The sequence below is a fragment of the Balaenoptera ricei genome, chromosome 1 (genome assembly GCF_028023285.1).
Source record: "Balaenoptera ricei isolate mBalRic1 chromosome 1, mBalRic1.hap2, whole genome shotgun sequence".
In the NCBI taxonomy this organism is placed as follows: Eukaryota; Metazoa; Chordata; class Mammalia; order Artiodactyla; family Balaenopteridae; genus Balaenoptera; species Balaenoptera ricei.
Window position 1 is genome coordinate 106,260,348 of NC_082639.1, and position 21,892 is coordinate 106,282,239.

General features: G+C 40.6%; 1 protein-coding gene across 2 annotated transcripts in view; it reads left to right on the top strand.

Annotated features, from left to right (window-relative positions):
* LOC132369349 (myomegalin) overlaps positions 1 to 21,892 on the top strand; it is a 213,688-nt gene that overhangs the window by 23,669 nt on the left and 168,127 nt on the right. Inside the window, exon 1 of one of the 2 annotated variants that reach the window (XM_059929196.1) lies at positions 6,217 to 6,399. The exons of the other annotated variant lie outside the window; for it this stretch is intronic. Within the exon in view, the coding sequence (XP_059785179.1) occupies positions 6,380 to 6,399 (20 nt within the window). The 5' untranslated portion in view covers positions 6,217 to 6,379. Of the gene's footprint in view, positions 1 to 6,216; positions 6,400 to 21,892 lie in introns of those variants that run through there. 2 annotated transcript variants of the gene reach the window in all.

A 21,892-nucleotide genomic window follows, 5' to 3' on the forward strand; every position in this document is an offset into this window, starting at 1 on the left:
ACTACTTAAGCCCACATGCCTAGAGCCCATGCTCCACAACAAGAGAAGCCACCGCAATGAGAAGCCCACGCACCGCAATGAAGAGTAGCCCCCGCTCAACACAACTAGAGAAAGCCCGCGTGCAGCAATGAAGACCCAACGCAGCCAAAAAATAAATAAGTAAATAAATTTATTTTAAAAAAAGAATCTGCCTGCCAATGCAAGGGACACGGGTTTGAGCCCTGGTCCAGGAAGATCCCACATGCCACGGGGCAACTAAGCCCATATGCCACAACTACTGAGCCTGCGCTCTAGAGCCTGCGAGCCACAACTACTGATCCCACACACCACAACTACTGAAGCCCACGTGCCTATAGCCCATGCTCTGCAACAAGAGAAGACACTGCAATGAGAAGCCCATGCACCGCAACAAAGAGTAGCCCCTGCTCGCTGCAACTAGAGAAAGCCCACGCACAGCAACGAAGACGCAATGCAGCCAAAAATAGCTTAATTAAAAAAAAAAAAAAAAAGAGCAATAGTCCTTTTTTTTTTTTATTTTAAACATCTTTATTGAAGTATAATTGCCTTACAATGGTGTGTTAGCTTCTGCTTTATAACAAAGTGAATCAGTTATACATATACAATATGTTCCCATTTCTCTTCCCTCTTGCATCTCCCTCCCTCCCACCCTCCCCATCCCACCCCTCTAGGTGGTCACAAAGCACCGAGCTGATCTCCCTGTGCTATGCGGCTGCTTCCCACTAGCTATCTATTTTACATTTGGTAGTGTATATATGTCCATGACACTCTCTTACCCTTTCACATCTCACCCCACCCGCTCCCCATATCCTCAAGTCCATTCTCTAGTAGGTCTGTGTCTTTATTCCTGTCTTGCCACTAGGTTCTTCATGGCCTTTTTTTTTTTTTTCCTTAGATTCCATATATATGTGTTAGCATACTGTATTTGTTTTTCTCTTTCTGACTTACTTCACTCTGTATGACAGACTCTAACTCCATCCATCTCATTACAAATACCTCCATTTCATTTCTTTTTATGGCTGAGTAATATTCCATTGTATATATGTGCCACATCTTCTTTATCCATTCATCTGTCGATGGACATTTAGGTTGCTTCCATGTCCTGGCTATTGTAAATAGAGCTGCAATGAACATTTTGGTACATGACTCTTTTTGACCTATGGTTTTCTCAGGGTATATGCCCAGTAGTGGGATTGCTGGGTCGTATGGTAGTTCTATTTGTAGTTTTTTAAGGAACCTCCATACCGTTCTCCATAGTGGCTGTATCAATTTACATTCCCACCAACAGTGCAAGAGTGTTCCCTTTTCTCCACACCCTCTCCAGCATTTATTGTTTCTAGATTTTTTGATGATGGCCATTCTGACTGGTGTGAGATGATATCGCATTGTAGTTTTGATTTGCATTTCTCTAATGATTAATGATGTTGAGCATTCTTTCATGTGTCTGTAGACCATCTGTATATCTTCTTTGGAGAAATGTCTATTTAGGTCTTCTGCCCATTTTTGGATTGGGTTGTTCTTTTTTTGTTATTGAGCTGCATGAGCTGCTTGTAAATCTTGGAGATTAATCCTTTGTCAGTTGCTTCATTTGCCAATATTTTCTCCCATTCTGATGATTGTCTTTTGGTCTTGTTTATGGTTTCCTTTGCTGTGCAAAAGCTTTTAAGTTTCATTAGGTCCCATTTGTTTATTTGTGTTCTTATTTCCATTTCTCTGGGAGCTGGGTCAAAAAGAATCTTGCTGTGATGTATGTCATAGAGTGTTCTGCCTATGTTTTCCTCTAAGAGTTTGATAGTGTCTGCCCTTACACTTAGGTCTTTAATCCATTTTGAGTTTATTTTTGTGCATGGTGTCAGGGAGTGTTCTAATTTCATACTTTTACATGTAGCTGTCCAATTTTCCCAGCACCACTTATTGAAGAGGCTGTCTTTTCTCCACTGTATATGCTTGCCTCCTTTATCAAAGATAAGGTGACCATATGTGTGTGGGTTTATCTCTGGGCTTTGTATCCTGTTCCATTGATCTATATTTCTGTTTTTGTGCCAGTACCAAACTGTCTTGATTACTGAAGCTTTGTAATATAGTCTGAAGTCAGGGAGCCTGATTCCCCCAGCTCCATTTTTCGTTCTCAAGATTGCTTTGGCTATTCGGGGTCTTTTGTGTTTCCATACAAATTGTGAAATTTTTTGTTCTAGTTCTGTGAAAAATGCCAGTGGTAGTTTGATAGGGATTGCATTGAATCTGTAGATTGCTTTGGGTAGTATAGTCATTTTCACAATGTTGATTCTTCCAATCCAGGAACATGGTATATCTCTCCATCTATTTCAATAGTCCTTTTTACCCAGAGTCCAGCTGGGGAGAAGGAAGAGAAAGGAAATTTTAAAAACTAAATAAATGGAAGGTAAAAGTACCACTGGAGTATTTGGAGCTGAGTATGAAGACAGAGATACTTTCCTATTTTTTGTCCCTTATCATCAATTTAGACATTTCCTGAAGCACAATCAATTGACCATTTCAAAAGCAGTGTACTCAGGAAAGAATAACGTTAACTGGTTTAATTTATCAACATTATCTATCCAGATTCTTTGAGTTCTAATCCAGAAAACTGGGAGAGATATGCAAAAAGGAAGATGTGTGACTTTCTACCATAATGATCCATGGGATCTATAGTCTTCTCTCTGCCTTGGTCTCAAAGTGAGTTAAAAAATAAAATGAAATGAAAAAAATTTTTAAAAGTGTGTCAGGATAGACCACATTATGCTGCAGTAATAAATAGTCCCCAAATCTCAGTAACTTAATACAACAAAAATGTATTTCTTGCTCATTCCACATGTTCAATTTGGGCCAGCAGGAACACTGATCGTCAGAGTCACTCAGAGACCCCAGTTGATGAAAACTTCATCTTGACAAATATTGTCTTCAAGGATCAATACAACAGTGGAAATTGACAGTAACTGGTAGATTTTTATTGTTGTTCCAAAATACTCACCCCTTCTGCACTCTGTGGGCAGAGTGTACTTTTCTTCACCAAGGACTCTGGACTTGGCCATGTGACTTACTTTGGGGAATGGAATATGGCAGAAGGGACAATGTGCCCGTTCTGAGCAGAGATTTTAAGAGACATCACAGTCTCTGCCAACTCTCTTACACTCCTGTACTCTACCATGAGAAGAATATTCCCCAGGTATCCACTGCTTCTTCAGTGGGGGTCCTGGAATAAGAGCTACATGAAGCAGACTTGAACCCATGCCCAACCAAGCCATACCTGAACCACAGATCCTTGAGTCGAACTGGATGTTTGTTGTACAATGCTGATATTTGGGAGCTCTTTGTTAAGCAGCATTGTTTCAGCAAAAAGATGACTAATACAATGACTCAACACAGCAGGATTTCATGACTAGCTACTACAGATAATCGTTTTCAAGTAAGCATATAAAAGAGGAATACTGCTTACTAGTTAGTATTCTGAGAAATATAAAGTAAAATGAGATGATATTAAATTATTTATATACTATATAAATAGATATAGACATATCTAAAATACCTTATTACTATTAAGTTATTTGTTATCTATTAAATAAGGAAAAATTAAAATGATAAAACCTAGTGCTCTTGAAGCTGTGCAATATGTTAAAATTAGAAGGTCCTTTTATCCTAAAATTCCTATACCTTAAGAAGTTATACTAGGGAAATAATTCAAAAGACTAAAATAATGAAGGTAGGAAAACTTCATTAAGGCATTGTGTATAAGAGTCTAATATTAGAAACAGCATAACTATGCAGTAATAGAATATTATTAAGTAAACTATGGTTATATTGATTTATATAATATACAATCATTAGAATAATAAATATGAACATTCTCTAACAATAGGGACAAATATCTAATAAATGAAAAAAGAGGATATAAACATGTCTAAGCTGTACGTAATTGTAACTATACAAATAGGTATGTAATATATATGGATAATAATTGTAGGGAATATGGAGAAATTTAAACTGTTGTGCTGGAGGAGTGGATATGTGGGTGAATATTTTCTTTTAAAATATAAGACAAAAAGTTAGTTCTTTTGACAATACATTTAATTTTAAAAACAAAAAAAAATTCTTTTTTCAATAATATACTCTTATATTGTAAGAGAGAGTCAGCATTTGGGTTAAATGATATATTTTTAAAAGACTGGAAGGAAATTAAACTTTCAACATTGATTATCTCTGGGTATTATGGGTAATTTACTTTCTATATACTTTTCTGTAATTTTCAAATCTTTTACAATGAATGTGTTATAAACTTAGTAAACAAGTTATTTTAAAACTGAATAAGCATATTTTCTAGCCTCACTTCTGGGACTCCACAGTTTATCTAGTTAGTGCTATAATTTCTTGAATGCAGCACATGTCTGGCTGTAGACAGAGTTCCTCTCCAAACTCAGTAGCCCATAATTTGATTCAAGACAAAACTAAATATAGTACCAACTTTAGCATGGAAGATGGAACTCTGACTCTCCCTGCTCCCCCTTTTTTTCTTTCTTTCTTTTTTGGCTTCAGAGGCAGCAGGAGATTTTTTTCTAGAGAAGTGACCTGTAAGCCTTGTCAATCTGGACAGGCTTGACCTTGTCAATCAGGTCAATCTGGACCTTAAAACATTTCCTGGAAACATTCTAAGCTCAGGAGCAGTGTGGTCTTAGGTACTAGTTGTGTTGAGGTTGGGGGGTTCTAGACTAGGGGCCTTTCAGACATTTCTTCTGAACTCTCAAATGTTTTAATGTTACCCTGCCCTCCCAACCCTAATTCTGTACTGATAATTAGGGGAACTAACCCAAGAGATGGGAGGCAGAATGATAGTTTGCCCCAAGAATACAGGCTCCCCATAGTCTCAGCAATACTTAGGCATGCTAGGGTCCTTCCTGAGTTAAACTCTTAGGATACCTGAGAGAATCAATTCATTCTAGAGAAGGCTTGTTGGTCTTTTCTTCAGAGGACATGTCTCCAGGGCCACACCATGTAGAAGATGGCCTGTATCAGAGCCTTAACAGAGACCTTCAGCCTTTTTGGTCTCAAATTTATCATCTGTGAAATGAATACAACTAAGTCAACATTGCCACATGTGGGCACTATAAAGCTTTCTGTAAATTAAAAAAAAAAAAAGGTCAGTGGTAATGCTAATAATAACAGTGATTATGTCACTTAATAAAAAGTTTTTATTTTAGAGCTAAAAAGGAGCTTCAAGGCTGTAAGCCCTTTAATTATAGCATGTCTGACATGTCTAAACTTTGTTACATAAATAGATGATACAGGGTCTCAGGCAGCACCATCTCCAAAGAGCCCTTTTCCATGATCTTAGAACAGTTATAGGGAAGATCCTAGGTCCTGATGGCCACTGTCTTGAAGCTTTTCTAGCATTCTGGGAAGTTCAGGAACCCTCTGCCCTCTTGAAGCTAGTGGAAGAGCCCAGTAGCCTCTGTGCTTGGGAAATTGAAACCCAGGGAGAGAGAATACTATAAAAGCAGGATGTCTGAGATGGAGGCAGCTAATAAGGCTGCAAGGTGTTGTAAGGCTGCTTCCCTTACTGAGGAAGGTTCTGGTCTCCGCATCAGTGGTGACACTAACATATCAGATCTCTAAGAAAATAACATCATGTCCTATGATCATTTAGTGTCTGCATCTGCATTCACCCAGGATTGCACCTAAAACCTTCCTAGACTCCAGCTCTGGCTCTGAGGTTACCTGTGGGTGGGGTGATGCAGGCACACAAAAGGACATCCTCTCCAAATTTTCCCGACTGTTGGTTGGTTTTTTCCAAAGCCCCTCAGTGGGACAGGCGAGGGACAGAGGGCTGGGTATGGAGGCCTCTAAGCTCCCTGCTCGTCTGCCAACATCATCCAGGCAGGGAAGAAGGAAGGGTGTGATCAGGCAGGCGGCGTGCAACCTGGGCCGGCTCGGCCCCAGCACACTGGCTGTGGGGAGCCCCGCCTCCCCTCGCGGTTGACAGCTCAGCTGGTGCAGAGCAACTCGTGCCAGCCAGTCGTGTCTCAGCCTCGGAGTGTGTGCGCACACCGCGGGCTGCCTCTGGCCCCAGCTCCCAAAACAGCTCCGCGCGCCGCTCCGCTCTACGTCCAGCTTCCTACTGAGAACAGTCCCTCCCTTGTGTCCGTAGCACCGTTAGCTGGAGGTTTGGCCACGTCAAATCGGTTTTCTAAAAAAGCGGGGAGCAGAGCTCTCTCTTCGCCGACACAGAAAGAGGGAACTGGGGAGGAAAGGTTCTTTGCGCTGGAGGATCGTGGGCCAGGCTTCTCATTTTCCCAGGCTGCTTCCACTCCCGGGTGAGGAGCGCCCCGCGAGTAAGGACAGCGCCTGGAAAATGGAGCAGACGTGGACAAGGTGGGTGAGCTGCTTCTTCCCCCCCGACCCCCGCCGCGTTCCGGATTTGGTGTCCCTCCACCGCACCCCACCCCTGCCCTTGCGCCCTTTTGGAGAGGTCGCCCCTCACCGCTAGGGGCCTTTGAAAGCTTCTCTTTCGATTGCCTCCCCCTCCCTAATTCCCGGCCTACTTCTCTTGGTCCTCCTGCACATGTTCTGTTCTCTGGTGTTTTCCTGCTTAATGAATCTCCCTTCCACCTAGTCTTGATGTTAAAGATATCCAATGAGGCTGCCTGGAAGTTTTTGTAGAAATGTTTCTCTGTCTTATAACTATTCCACAGATGAGAGGGATTCCCCCAGGTCTTTCCTTAGAGATACCTTTGATTTCAGCTATCTTGAAAAATATCAGATTCCTTCTCACCCTGACATGTTTTCCTACTCAACCTCTACTAGTCACACAAAGGCAACGGACTGAGTGAGCAGAGCCTGCAATGCTCATCTCCAGCGTCTCCAGCTGGAACTGTTGCTGGGAGAGGAAAGGAGAAAGAAACAAACCAGGGTGCCCGTCATTGCTCAGGCTTTGTTGAGGTCGGGGTGACAGCTGATCTTAGGTCAGATTTTGGAGATGCACGGTGGAATTGTGTTTCCTCCATGCCCCGTTGCTTCCCCCCCACCCCCAATATACTTTAAAATGGGGCTCATTCAAGGATAAGAGACGATGTCTTGAGACAAAGACTTCATTTTTGTTTTTAAGGGGGGAGGGTGATGGAAAGGCTATTCAGAGGTGTTTCCGTAACAGGTAGGCCTCCATCTCCAAGATTTAGCTTTGGAGAACTGGAGCGGGGCCAGATGCGTGTTCTGAGTCCTAACAGAGGGCAGACTGTACTAACACAGAAGGTAAATGTGGGGCTTAACAGTACTTTGGAAAAGACCTGGCGGATCTTAGCTGATTGTTCAACAGGAGAGAACTGTATAATGTGAACTTGGAAGAAAGGGCATATTGAAGATTAGAGGGTATTGATAAGAAGTTTACTCTCTAGATTTACTTTTTGCTGTTTTCTGCTCTTCACAGGCCTCTCCTAGAGGCTAGTGCTCTGTTCTGAGCATCACTAGATAAAAGGAGTGCAATCAAGAGACACGAGGGGACTGAGAACCATACCTGAGGGGTGACCAAAGGACCTGGGGCTCTTTAGTCTGGAGAAGTAAAGACTTGGGGTGGGGACATGGATATGGTAGCTCCCTTCAAATATTTGAAGAGCAGCTGGTGGTAGAGGGATTAGGTCAATTAGATCGATTTGGAATCTCTTAGGAGGACAGTACAACAAATTGGAGCAAGTTATGAAGATGCAAGTTATGGCTTACTGTAAAGGAAAAGCTTTCTCACAAGTGACCTGCCTGGACAGTAAATAGGTTCCTGACCTTGCCTATAATTATTCAAGCAAACACTAGGTGACCACTTGATGGTAATGAGGGTGAGTGTATCAGGGATTCTTGCTCTCTATCAGTGTTTTTCACACTTAAAACAAAGTATTATTTATTAACTTGTTTGAACTCTAGATATAGCCATTTCAGACAAATTCAGAAATAAGTTAGAAAAATCACAAATCATATGTTTATAGTTCAATTAGTTTCACAAACTGAGTATACCCATGTAATGAGCACTAAGATCAAAAAAGAGAATAAAACCAGCACCCCTGAAGCCCTCATGACCCCAAGGATAACCATTATCCTAACTTTTTTTTTTCCAATTTATTTATTTTTTTATTTTATTTTATTTTTTTTAAACATCTTTATTGGAGTATAATTGCTTTACAATGGTGTGTTAGTTTCTGCTTTATAACAAAGTGAATCAGTTATACATATACATATGTTGCCATATCTCTTCCCTCTTGCATCTCCCTCCCTCCCACCCTCCCTATCCCACCCCTCTAGGTGGTCACAAAGCACAGAGCTGATCTCCCTGTGCTATGCGGTTATCCTAACTTTTAACACAATAGGTTAGTTTTGCCTGGTTTTGAACTTTATGTAAGTGAAATTATCCACTGTGTACTCTTTCGTATCTGGCTTCTTTCACTCAATCTTATGTTGTGCAAATCTTCCACATTGTGTGTAGTTGTAGTTCATTCATTCTTGCTTCTATATAGGATTCTGTCATGTGTAGATATATCAAATGTATTTATCCATTCTGTTGTTAATGAGCATTTGGGGCTATTATGAATAGTGTTGCTATGAACATTCCTGTACATGTCTTTTGGTGAACATATGCACACATTTCTTTTGGGTAAATACACAGAATTGCTGGGTAATAGGAAATGCATGTTCATCTTTTGTAGATACTTCCAAATAATTTTCTAAAGTGGTTATGAAGAGGATATTCAAAGGGCTGAGATACAGCGTAAAGGTGCTCCACATCACTGGTCATTAGGGAAACGTAGATTAGAACCACAATGCCATTCCACTATGTACATATCAGAATGGTTGAAATGGGGACTTCCCTGGTGGTGCAGTAGTTAAGAATCTGCCTGCCAATGTAGGGGACAGGGGTTCGAGCCCTGGTCCAGGAGGATCACACATGCCGCGGAGCAACTAAGCCCGTGTGCCACAACTACTGAGCCTGTGCTCTAGAGCCCGCGAGCCACAACTACTGAGACCATGTGCTACAACTACTGAAGCCCACGCGCCTAGAGCCCATGCTCTGTAACAAGAGAAGCCACCACAATGAGAAGCCCGCGCACCTCAACGAAGAGTAGCCCCTGCTCACCGTAACTAGAGAAAGCCTGCACACAGCAACGAAGACCCAACGTGGCCAAAAATAAATTAAAAAAAAAAAAATGAATGGCTGAAGTGAAAAAGACAGAAAATAACAAATGTTGCTGAAGTAGAAGAGTCATTATGTTCACACTTTTCTTCTATCCCTACCCTCAAAAAGAAAGGTATTTACATTACAACCAAGTACACTCCCATATGTAACTGAAACAAATGTATCATGTAACAATACTTAAGCTTACTATGTGTTTTGTACTCTGATCTTTCCCCACCCTATTCTTTTCCTTTAAAAAAAAAAATGCTTGTGTGACTCAATTTATTTCACCACCCAGTGGGTCACAGATGGAAAAATCCTGTAATCATATATCGTAACTGATGTCTCAGATACTTCCTAACTGGAAGCTAAGATCAGTTCATAAACATTTATTTTAAATGTGAGCCCAATACAGGTGAGGCACTGTGCTGAATGCTAAGAGTAAAACAATGAATGAGAGAGACGGTTCCTGCCTTTGAGGGTTTGACTTTGTTGTCTATAATTCTAATAGAGGCTAAGGCAGACATATGCATTGGCGGTTTGGGAGCACAGTGGAATAAAAATTAACTCTAAAGCTGCCATTTATATTAAGCTTGCATTTGTTAGCTTTTGTGTTAATCCCTTTGTGTACTTTATTTCACCTAATCCTCACAACCCTATGAGGTCTGAAGTAAATGTTATTATAGTCATTTTTAAGACAAGAAAATTGAAGTTCAGATTAAAAATTTGACCAGGTAACACACACAGCTGAGGAAGAAATATAGCCTGGAACTATCTAATTCCAAAACCTATTCTTCTTAGTTGCTTCACTTGAATTGAGTCTTGTAGGTGACTTGGTTTCTGAGTTGCTTCTGAACCCAGCTACTTATCCTGACAGTGATTAAGCTTATGAATAAGTTTAAGACTATGATTCCATTCCCAAATCTCATTCTTGGCAGTTCTGGAAATTCCCCTCTCTGAGGGGTTCTTCACATGAGCCTCCATATCCTTTATCTTGCTCAGTCTACCCACAGAGGACAGGGTGCTGAGTATTTGAGTTCTCAAACTTAAATATCTCCTACTCCCAGCTGTATATCATCTGCCCTCTACAAGTAAATGGGAGTATTTTTTCCCAGGGATGTTGCCTGACTGTTGCCAGACTCTTTGGTTAAATCATTTGGAGAGAGCATGGTTTTTTCTGGAATAGCGAATTAATAAGCTAGTTTGGTCCCTAACTGAACTGCTATCCATGAATTGGGAAAGAGTTGTCAAAGGAATATACTCATGGAGGTGATGAGGAACCTGATGATGGAGGTGATTTGCTTGCTTCGTTAGTCTAGTATCAACCACGCAAACAGCTTCTGCTGCTCTAAAGGTTTAGCATTCATCTATCTGGACTAGCAACTCCCTAGAGCAGTGTGAGTGTTTCAGAATCCCTGTTTGTATTAGTTTCCTTTTGCTGCTATGACGAATTACCACAAATTTAGTGGCTTAAAACAACACAAACTTATTATCTTGCAATTCTGGAGGTCAAAAGTCTGAAAATTGGTCTTCTAGGCAAAATCAAGGTGTCAGCAGGATTGTGTTTCTCCTGGAGGCTCTAGGGAAGAATCCATTCCTTGCCTTTTTCTAGCTTAAAGAGGCTGTCCACATCGCTTGGTTCATGGTCCCTTTCCAGCAATGGCATCACTCCAGCCTCTGTGCTGTCCACATCCCTTGGTTCATGGTCCCTTTCCAGCAATGGCATCACTCCAGGCTCTGTTTCTTCATCCCACCTCCTCCTCTCTCATTCTGACTCTCCTGTGTATCTCTCACAAGGACCCTTGTGATGACATTGGGCCCAATGGGGTACTCCAGGATAATCTCACCGTCTCAAAATCCTTAATCACATCTGAAAGTCCCTTTTGCCATGAAAGTGGCAAAGTCACAGGTTCCAGAGATTAGGAATGTGGACTTCTTTGGAGAGCCCTATTCAGCCTGCCACACTGTTAAGTGCTGGAAAAGGCATTACTAATTCTCCTCCCCTTTTACATGGACATTTTCTTGTTTCTAGCATATAGGAAAGCTGAATAAAAGTCAGATAAATCATATATGAACCTTATACAACTTCCCTGAACAAACAACTCAAGAAAAAGAGAACTTGAACTATTTAGGGGCTACCTTTAAGATTGAAGGTTAGGAAAGGAAAGCAAATTAATTAGTCTGTTTTGTTTTGTTTTCTCTTACCCTGTAATTTGATTTAATAAAATGCAAGCATTAATTGTATTTGCCTGCCATGCCTGTGAACATTTGGAGAAGGGAAGTAACATCCAAGAAAAATAGTGATTAGGTCTCAAAATTTAAAAATTCTTTATTTTGTTTCTCCTCTCCCATATGGTTAAAGTGTAGCCTTCAAGTAAGACAAAATGCCCATTTACCCCAGTTATATTGCATTTAAAAGATACCCCTTTAAAGCTTATTTGCAATTATTCTGCTCAGTATTAACTCTCAGCCTAAAGGAAGCAAGGACTTTTATTTCTCTTTGAATTTGTGGTGAGTTAGCAGAGAGTCCTGTTTACAAACGCATAGTTACAACCAGAGATGGCATTTCTCCCCATTTTATAGATGTGGCAGCTGAAGGTAGAGAGGTTAAGCAGGCATTGGAGCATGAAGGTCTGGTTGATTCTGGTATCTTTGCTTACAGCGGTGCTGCAGCTTTGCATACAGCGCTTTTTATTAGGAAAATGCTCCTTTTCGTAATTCTATAATTGAAACATGTTTGGATATTGGATTTCCTATTTAACATTCAGCACTTCTAGTGATTGATTTTCTGCATTTGGGGTAGGAAAATCTCTGCCTTTGCAACTCTGATCTGCTTTTAAATAGGCCTATACTTGGATTTAGGCTTGAGAAATTTATCTCAATCAGTGCTTTCACTCCCACTTTCTTATTTCCTATACACTAGATCAGACTGGACCCCCTTCTTCTTCTTGCAGCTTACATGCTAAGGCTGGATGTAAAATACCAGAAGTCTGGGAAATGGTTATTTCTGTCTCTGAACGGATAAGTTGGCTGACCCTCATCACAGGGCCCTCTGCATTCTGGGTGGCTCAGGGGTAATTTATACAAGGCTGTGTGGAGTATCCATCCATTCAGTAGATGCACTGGGACACTGCTCCTATTGAAATGGGCAGAGAAATTGAAATTTTATTCTATAAATAAAATTCCAAACTGGGCTCAGAACATTCCACAAGTTGTCCCTGGCAAAAATTCAAATAGCATTTAAAGTTAGAAGAAAAAGTCCAGAATAAAAGAGATGTCATGGTGACCCAAGGTAGCTCTATCCAATTCTATTTTAAAACATCCAGAAGCACTGAGGACTTGTTTTCCTCTGTCTCAGGACATCTTCTGAGCTCTATGATCATCAAGACAAGTATGATCTGAATTTTCTTTTTTTTTCATGGCTGAAGCACTTCACTAGTCATAGACTATTTATTATAACAACAACAACTTGTATTTTTCATAGCATTTTAGTAGTTTCTAATACATTTTCCCTTAATCTGTCTCATTATCTCCATTATCTCATTATCTCCTTTTCTGCGTGTTCCATTCTGCAGAAACTTCTTTCTCCCTTTTCTTTTCCAAGGCCAACTAGGGAAGAGGTAACCTGCACCTGGTGTCTACTTATCCTGGCCAAGGTAGAAGAGTGTAAAGAAGCAATAACTGCTGATATATAGAAAGCATTGACTGACAAAGAAAATTGAGTAATTTCTAGCACTTCATACAATTTGAGAATATATTTTCCACTTCATAATGTGGAATATTATTATTCATGATGTGGAATAACATGTCATGTCATATTATAATACTTTACTTAATCATTACCCTATAGTGAGTCCTTTAGGTTTCCAGTTTTTAACTATTATAAGTAATTCTTGATAAACTCTAGGTGCATAAGGCATCTTCTTCCATGGGATTATTTTTGAATGATAGATGTTCAGAAGTAGAATAACTGTGTCAAACACTTCTAGTTCTTGAAAATACATTGCAAATTGCTCAGAGTTTAGACTCATATAACTCATATTAAAATGAAGGATATTTCATTCCATTTAAATATCTTTTTCAAGACCTGAGTCCCTATATTGCAGAAGGGGAAGTGGAGGCACACTGACATAAAATGGCATATCCTAGGATAATCCCAGGTGAATCAGTAGCAACATTCTCAACTTTTAGCCTCTCCAGAGTAAAGTGCTTCACTATTGCTATTAATCTCTGTTACCATCCTAAAGTGTTTCCTGAAATGATAAACAGAAAATTTCAATATAAGAAAGTAAAAGTGGATATAAATTACTTCAAAATTCTGCATACATATTAGGATGTCTATTGCAAGGAGAGGAAAAAATTGATGCTGTATTTGGTTATGGGATTGTGGATAATACCCCTTATATGCTGCTTTAAAGCTAAGTCAGTATATGTTTTTATAGCAGAAAGAAATTTACATTTATTCTACCAAGTGACAACATGTAAAGTTTGGAACTGAGTTGGTCTTAGAAAAGATTCTTCTGTGCATTATTTATAGATTTCCAGATTATTGGTGCCTTGGGGGCAGAGTTATTGCCAGCAGACCTAGGGAGCTGGTGTCTCTTTACTCATCCTGAGCTAAAATTATTGTGAGTGGGCCTTAATATACCAGTTGTTCCCGCCTACACACCTAGCCTTGCCTTTGCTAGGATAACTTTGTTTATTCTTTAGAGGTTAGTTTCAGCATTATCTCCTTTTGGAATTATTTTTGGAACCTACTTCTGAATGTTCTCTATAGCCAGAGCACACTCTGCCTTCTCTGTTATTGCATGTGGCTAGTTAGTTTACTTGGTATTTTACATACTCTTTAAGTTTATTGGAAGAAGGGACCGTCTTTTGTCTCTAAATCTTCAGTATCTTACAATATTTCTAGCATATAGCAGATCCTCAGTTAAGAACTTTCTAGAGAACATTTCCTGCAAGGCTTATGTGAATATCTGTTTGGTAGGTGTCTCTTTCCTACGGAATGGATACAGCAGGTTATCAAATCTTGATGCCATTGTACATTCAAATTGTATTTATTCGTTGTTTAAGAAATATACATCAAATTCCTGTTACGATCTAGACTTCTTAAATGCTGGGTACCTGATAGCGAATGATACAAAAGCCCTGCCTTCAGGGTGCTGACATTCTAGACAGGTCACAATGCACAAGTATATATTACTGCTGTAACTTGACCTCACAATTCCTTAACTCTAATTCACTTCAGCACACCATGAACACAGCCATCCTTTGTAGCTCATCTTCACTCCAAGTTCTCTATCCTTAGGATCCTTAACACTGAAATTATATTCCCTGACCACAAGGTCAAGTCCTCCATCTCTTCATTCTTTCTGAATATTCAGTTTACCTTATCACTTACTCCTTCATATCTTCCAGGCCATCTTCTCTTCATTCATCTCCCTACTGACCCGAGACCTCAGGGTCAGCTATTCGAATCATTTTCAGCATTGCTTTAGAATCTCTTACTGCCTTAACAGTCCCCCACCCTTGGTAACCCTCAGTTAATTTTATTATCCTCTGGGATTCTATAAGCTTTGTTCCAGTACATTGTAAAACCACACTGAGAAGGAAGACTCTAGATTCATTCTTTCTAACCTCGAGCAGGTTAATGGGCAGCCCTTCTCCTCCTCCCCTGACTCTTCATCTTCCCCTAAGAGTGCAATCCTCAAAACCTCTGATTTCAATAATAGGAATAAAATCTAGATGCAAAATTGCATGTTCGGTGTTATTTCTATTTTGTGGAATTCACACAGGCATATAAACTGAAGAACAGCTAAAAAGAAATACATGAAAATCTTTCTCAATGTTGCCTTTAAGTGGTAGCATTTTTTATTTTATTTTTTTCCTGTACACTTTTCTCCTTTCCAAAATTTCTGGAAAGAACACATAATTCTTTAAAAATCATTAAAACCAGGCACTATAAAGGAAGGAAAAAGTAAAAGATTATGCAAATAAAAGATTAGGTGAAAACAGAAAAAAAAATCATCTATCTCTTGATGTTTGGTCAGGGGCTCTGAGATAGACTGAGCCACAGCCTCGGGATTCCCCAGTGCCTTGTGAATAGTGGTTGTTAATGAAAACTGCATTGCCAGGACCAAGAGTAAAAAGCACAAGCTAAGTTTTAGAAGTAGGTGGAGGGACCATATACCATCCCTGAGTGATGTGGCTGAATTCAGAGAAGATTATTTTCACATCTCTTTTGAAAGCGTGATGTCAGTGTCTTGGCTGATTCAGGGGACAGGGAAGAGAATTTATTAGATATTTGCATGTCTAATAACCTCATAAAGCAAAGTGAGGAAAATAATTATTTGAACTGCCTTTTATCTGTTTACAGTATTAAGAGGTTTCTCTGAACCTTGAGGAATAGCAGCATGAAAAATGTTAGTTCCTTTTAGGATAAAGACAGTGCAGGAGGAAAATAAGTCGTAAAACTCAAAGTTGTTGCAGATGCACAGTGATGCTTGTAGCTCCTGGTAGCTATTGAGGACTTAGCACTACAGAAAACTGCCTCCCAGAGATCCATCTGGCCACGGCCACACTCAGTGAATAGATCCTGTTGAGTGAAGGGTGTAATTGCAGCCTGTACTGGAGAAAAGTGGATGTTACTGTATCCATGCCAAGTCAGCTCACACTTAGTCAGCATGCAGAGGGAGACTCACAAGTGATGCTTTCTCTGTTCTGAGGGGCTTTGCCAGTTAAGCATTCTAGCTTGCAGAGGCTATAATGATAGGTCTTGAGATGAGAAAAAAAATTATAATCTCGCTGTATTTATTATACTCCCGTCTTGTGCTCTGCATCTGTGACTTCTACCCTATTTGCATTTGAATGTGTGTTTTTGCAATTCTGTTGCCAAATGGGAGATATTGGCAATATTTGGAGCGGAGAAGATATACTCAGTGTCTCTCTTGGCAAGAGAAAAAGAGATCTGAGAAGTCTCAGAGCTTGTTCACTAATGGCCTTCCCAATTTTGATTGTGTCTATTTCCATCGCCTCTCCTGGCTGTCAGCTTATTCCCTTTGTCTTTTAGGGACAATGCCAAGTGTTATCACAGAAAGGATTCAGGGGAGGCATGAATATTTGGAGGAATGTGGGTAGAGAAAGGGAAGTATAAAATAGTGGATGACTCACTTTTCAGGATAGAACCTATGTAAAAAGTCATACTTGCCACTTCCTTTTTAGGATTTTAATTCATTTGTCACATGGTGTCTGTTATACCAGTACTCAAATACTCCATTGTGAGCTCTGTATGTATTGGGGATGAGTTGGTGTCCCAAGAAACAAATCTGTGTCAGAATTTGAGTCTAAATTGCATCTCCTCCCCACAGCAGCACTGCCCACATTTCCCTTCACCTCACTTTCTCAGGGGTCATTTCCCTGGAGTCAAGGCGGGTACAAAGGAGGCTCCTGGCAAAAGTGTGGGTAGAAATAGGGCATATTGGACGAGTAGAAGTTTGGAGTCAGACAGATACAGCTTTCAAGTTCAGGCTTACCACCAACTAGCTGGATAATCTTGGGCAAATTACTTCATCATTCTAGGCCTCTTGTTTCCTCATCTGTAAAATAGGGGTAACAGTACCTACTGAATTTTGTGAGAATTGAATGAGATAATGCCTGGAAAGTATCAGTCAGTCAATAAATGGTGGTGGGTGGTGATGGTTGTCCACAATATAATGATAACGGTCGTTTAATTCAAGATGAGTGCTGAGGAAAATTCCAGTGTAAGAAAACACGTGGAACTGTAAAGTTACGCACAGGCAGTCTGAAGACTATTACCTGTGGATGTCTTTGTTTCTAAGTTGGCACTGCTTGTGAAACCCTACCATTCAAAAATCACGTATTAAAGAAAGTAGGCCACAGTTCTCCTTGTCCTTCTGGCCCTTTTATATCTGCAAGGGTTGATTGTGGATATAAATTTAAAACATGAAAAAGAGATGCTTGAACATTAGAAAGATTTCTTTTATTTGAATCCGAATCTGGAAATTCCTGTCAAACGAGCTTTAAAAATATGGAATTAGAACAGGGTGTGTGTTTGGGCCCCAGTAAACAGCAAACTTGAGCAATCTTCCTGTCCCCCACTATCTGAGACGGCCACACTGAGACTAATCCCTTACGTATTTTATCTTTTATCAAGGGCCTTAAAAGAAGACTAGTGTAAATAGATCAGAATATGTTCCTTAACTTTTTAAAGAAGAATTAACCTTTTAGTATAAAAATAGTAAGAAATTTTAAAAAAGGAAGATATTCACTCGTATTTTCTACCATCGTAAACCCCCAGCCTTTTCACTCCTCTGGATTCTCTGCTACTCTGTATAGCCTCTATCTGTACACATTTTTACTCTAGTATAAATCTTAGTCCTAAACCTTTCTTGCTGACGTTATTTTAAATCACCTTTAGGGATTCTAAGTAGTTAGATGAAGATGTAGTGTTTGAGGAGGGAAGTGTAGATGAAGAACTGGTTTTCCCTTTGGCTACCCCTAATACTCCTGCCTCAGGATTAGAGTTTGGGGGAGGAAGGCTTGAGGAGGGGAAAGGTAAAAAGGAAGTTGGAAGGGGTCCTGAGGAGCAGTTAATACTTACTCAGGTTGGGGGGGGGAGCAAAATAAAGCCCTGAACACACCCTTTATTTTCCTATTTTGGGGCCTTTGTCATGTTTCCTTATGTATTCATACCTATCCTCCAAGGCCTGAATTCAGTGTTCTCTGTTTTCTGTAGGTTTCCTAGACCCCCCTCTCCTCATCGGGACAAAATTAATTGCTGTCTCATTTGTGTTCTGAGATTTCTGTTTTCAGTCTCATCCTTCTACTCATTCTCTCTTTGAATCCTGTCCACCTCCCCCAGTAGACAACTCTGAGCACCTTGATTTCAGGGCATTTCTTTTTCACCTTTATGATCTCGGAGCTTGTCATACAAGCAACTTCTCAATAAATGTTTATGAAATGGAACGAAAAACTAGCAACCAAGGCCCAGTTTTTTCCTCTAAGTGCTGGTATGGCAGATTGCTTTTCCTCCTCCTGAACTTTTGTTCATAACAAGAAAGCCATATAAGAAGGAGTTTGAGAGACAGAAAGTGCCTCTGGGAGATGGTCTTTGTCCCTCAGCCTCACCGTGAAGGAAGGGTGGTGGCGCTCGATAAAGTGGGGGGGGGGGGGCAGACTGTGTGGTGCCCCGATGACCTGAGTGTATGTGATTGCCTTGGGGAGGCAGCCTGAAAAAGCAACTGCCCCTTTGGGGGTTTGGACACGCTTATGGGAAGAAGTAGCCCTAGGTTAGTCATCTTAATAGGCTGACCAAGGAAAAGAAATTAATGGGGCCTCGACAGACAACAACTCCTTAGATACAGTTTGGGGTGGTTTTGGTCTGCGATACTAGTATCTCGTAGTGTTCAAAGACTTGTTGCAGACCTGCTTTGTAATGTGGAAGTTGTATGATTGCCATCTTGCCCTTGCTCATGAATAATATGGTCCATTAACACAATCCATTGCTTTTCTCAGTCCACAAATTAAACAGACCAAAACACAAGGCAATAACACCAAATACGCAGTTTGCAAAGGGTGGTCTATGGCTGCCTTATAGAAAATATCCCTCTGCAGACTGCATCTTGGTGTTACCCTTTGGTAAGGAAGGACCCAAGTTTCGACCCCTCCTCCCAATGTTATGAGAGACCAGACTAGTGGGACCAGTGAGCTGCTCACATCTTGGAAAGGAGCCATATGAATGGCCATTTTCAAGAAAAGCAAAATTGAGTGCTTGGCTAGTCCTAATGTAATTGAAACTACCATACTTAGAAAACTACTGGAAGAAATCACCAGAGCAGAGTTTGACAGCATCAGAGTATCAGAATGTAGCAGATAGATAGCTCTGAGAGGAGCAGTTGTTTTCTGATCATCCTCAACCTAATCACCCTGGAAAGCTGTAGGAAAAGCTAGTACTGTGGGATATTGAATGTTGATGTATTGTTTGGGTCCAGTATCTTCAGAGCTCCTTATCAGCAAGTCAGGAAAATGTGGGTAGTACACCAGGCAGAAATTAAGTGGGTGAACAGCTGGTAGGTGGGTTGTACTTGGAAAATGTTTGGTTCTTCAAATTAAGCAAGAGAGTGTCTCAGCAAAAATTAGTTAAGTATGGGGAATTCCCTGGCGGTCCAGTGGTTAAGACTCCGAGCTTCTACTACAGGGGGTGCAGGTTCAATCCCTGGTCGGGGAACTAAGATCCCGCGTGCTGTGCAGTGCAGCCAAAAAAAAAAAAAAATTAGTAAGTATGATTTTAGTGGAATTTGTATCAGTATTGACACATTGGTGAGGTAGCGAGCAAAAAGATAAGGCTCACTGAGGGAGAGTTTAGTTCATTTATACAAGAAAAACATGTAAGGTAAAACATGCAGGTAACACGTATTGATAAGATAGGAGTATCTTTGGGGAAAGATTATATATGTACATCTCTGCAGGAGAGCCGTAAGTGCCCTGGTGAACCACATGCTAGCTGAGCATGAGTCATTCATTGACTGATGTTTTTTATAAAAAAAAAAAAAAAAAAACTAGAAACACTTGAATTTGAGAAACTAGGACAAGGGTATACAATTTTTTCTGGGCTTGGGTAATAGAGAAAAATTTACCAACATCTGTTACTGCTCTGTGTGTGTGTGTGTGTGGCCAGGCTTGGAGTCTGTCTCTAGCATACCCCGATTCTCTTTGCACTTTGGTTTATCAGATATTGTCACAAATTGCAATCCCCTAGACATATTATACCCTGTGTTTCTTCACCATGTGCCCCTTCTCTGGGGGAGCATCAAATTCCTTACCAACCTTTTGGAGCAGCTGAGTGAGCCCCACTCTCTGGCAATATGAGAGGGAACTTGAGCTGTTAGCAGAGTTAAAGTGATTTTTTAAATATCTCCTGAGACTACAGAAAGCCCATTAACTCAGTACTCATCCAAAGTGACCTCTCTACCCTTCTGGTTATTGCTTCATAGGCAGGCAGCCAGCTCAGGGTGAGTGTGGGGTTGGGGAGAAGGTGAAGTATCTTGTGGCATATGCATCGCCTTGTTGTAACTTGCTCCTGGTCTAGAATGTGGACTCTTCGGAGCAAGGAGAATTGAATGAGATCATGTCTGGAAAGTTCCCCCATCCTTGGAAAGTATTAAAATGGGTTTTAATACTATTAGCATCTAGGAGAATAGAATTGTGTAATTACTGCAAGGAACCTTAGAAATTCATGAATGTCTTTTACACATATTTAAGGAAGCTGAAGCCCAGAGGTAAAAGTGACTTTTAAGCCCCTTAGTAGCTTGCCATCGCAAATTAATGAATTGTGTACTGAAGCCAATAGGTAACCCAAGACAGTGTCTTAAAGCAGAAATGAAACTTTTGTCTGCATTTGATCTATACCAGCGTGACAGCCTCAGAGATCTATAAGGAGCCAGGCTAGTATCATAAATGAGCGCACGAGCTGGGATTACAAGAAGAGGGAGTGACGGGAACTGTGGCAAACTGGAGAACAAGTCTCTTCTGTTTAAAGGCAGCAGGTTATCCCTCTGTGTGGGAAGGCAGGCCCAGTATTGCCAGACCCATTCATTTTGCAAGAGAAGTTAGAAATGGATCAACCTTGTATTGACCAAATCAAACATGTTGGATGGGCTGAATTTGGCCTGAGGAATGGCTTTGCTCCTGACAGCAGATACACAGTTACCCAGGTCTGTGGGCTGAGCACAAAGGAATCCATCCAATGCATGAATAGCAGCATCTAATTATAAGTTTTTTCCCCACAAATTTTTCAAGATATTGTTCTAGCTGATAGTTTCAAAATCCTTGCCCTACTTTTTCTCAACAGAGGGAAATCCATAAGTAGTACATTCATCTCTTTCCTTCTTCACTCTCAGGGAAAGTTTTTAATGAGAAGTGGAGAAGGGGAAGAGACAGAGGGCCTGGAAGAACCCCAAGCTGGTGATCTGCTTTTGACTAATAAAGAATCACCAGGTGGTGGGTATAGTCCAGCGTGCCCTGTCTGGTACTTTCATGTCCATCTGGAACTTAACAAAGTGAAGATTTATGCCAAGATCCAGCCCTGAGGCAGAGAAGAAAGAACACCAACAGTTTCTAAATAAATGCCAGGCTCTCTTCCGCCTTTCTGTGAATGTCTTCTGGCTTTTAAAAAGAGAAGCCCTCTAAATCTCTGGCAATATAATTATTTTTAGAACAACTAACTGGGAGTACCCAAGGGTTTAAGGAATAAGCTAAATGTTGAAAGCATCTCTCTGTAGGATTATTGCAATCACCTCTCTGTTTCTGCCTTCCCCACCCAGAGAGTCTGTTGTCAAAACATTAGCCAGACCTTTTAAAACATTCGTCACTCAGTTCACCTCTTTTTTTGACTCACAAGACTCCAGTGACTAAATTTCTCTCAATGCCCCAAAGGCTTTATACAATCTGCCCTCTGCCCAACTTTCCTATTATTTCCTTCACCACACCTCCTGCTACTCAGTCTGCCCAGCCACACTGGCCTCCTTGTTGTTCAAAAATTGCTCTGGCATGCTCCCTCCTAAGAGCCTTTGCATTTGATGTCCCCTGCTTAGAAGACTCTGCCCAAATACTCATATTATTGCTTCTCAGAGAAACTTTGCCTCCTGAAAATTGCAATCCCCTCCTCCTCCCCATAGCTCCAGGATTCCCTACCTC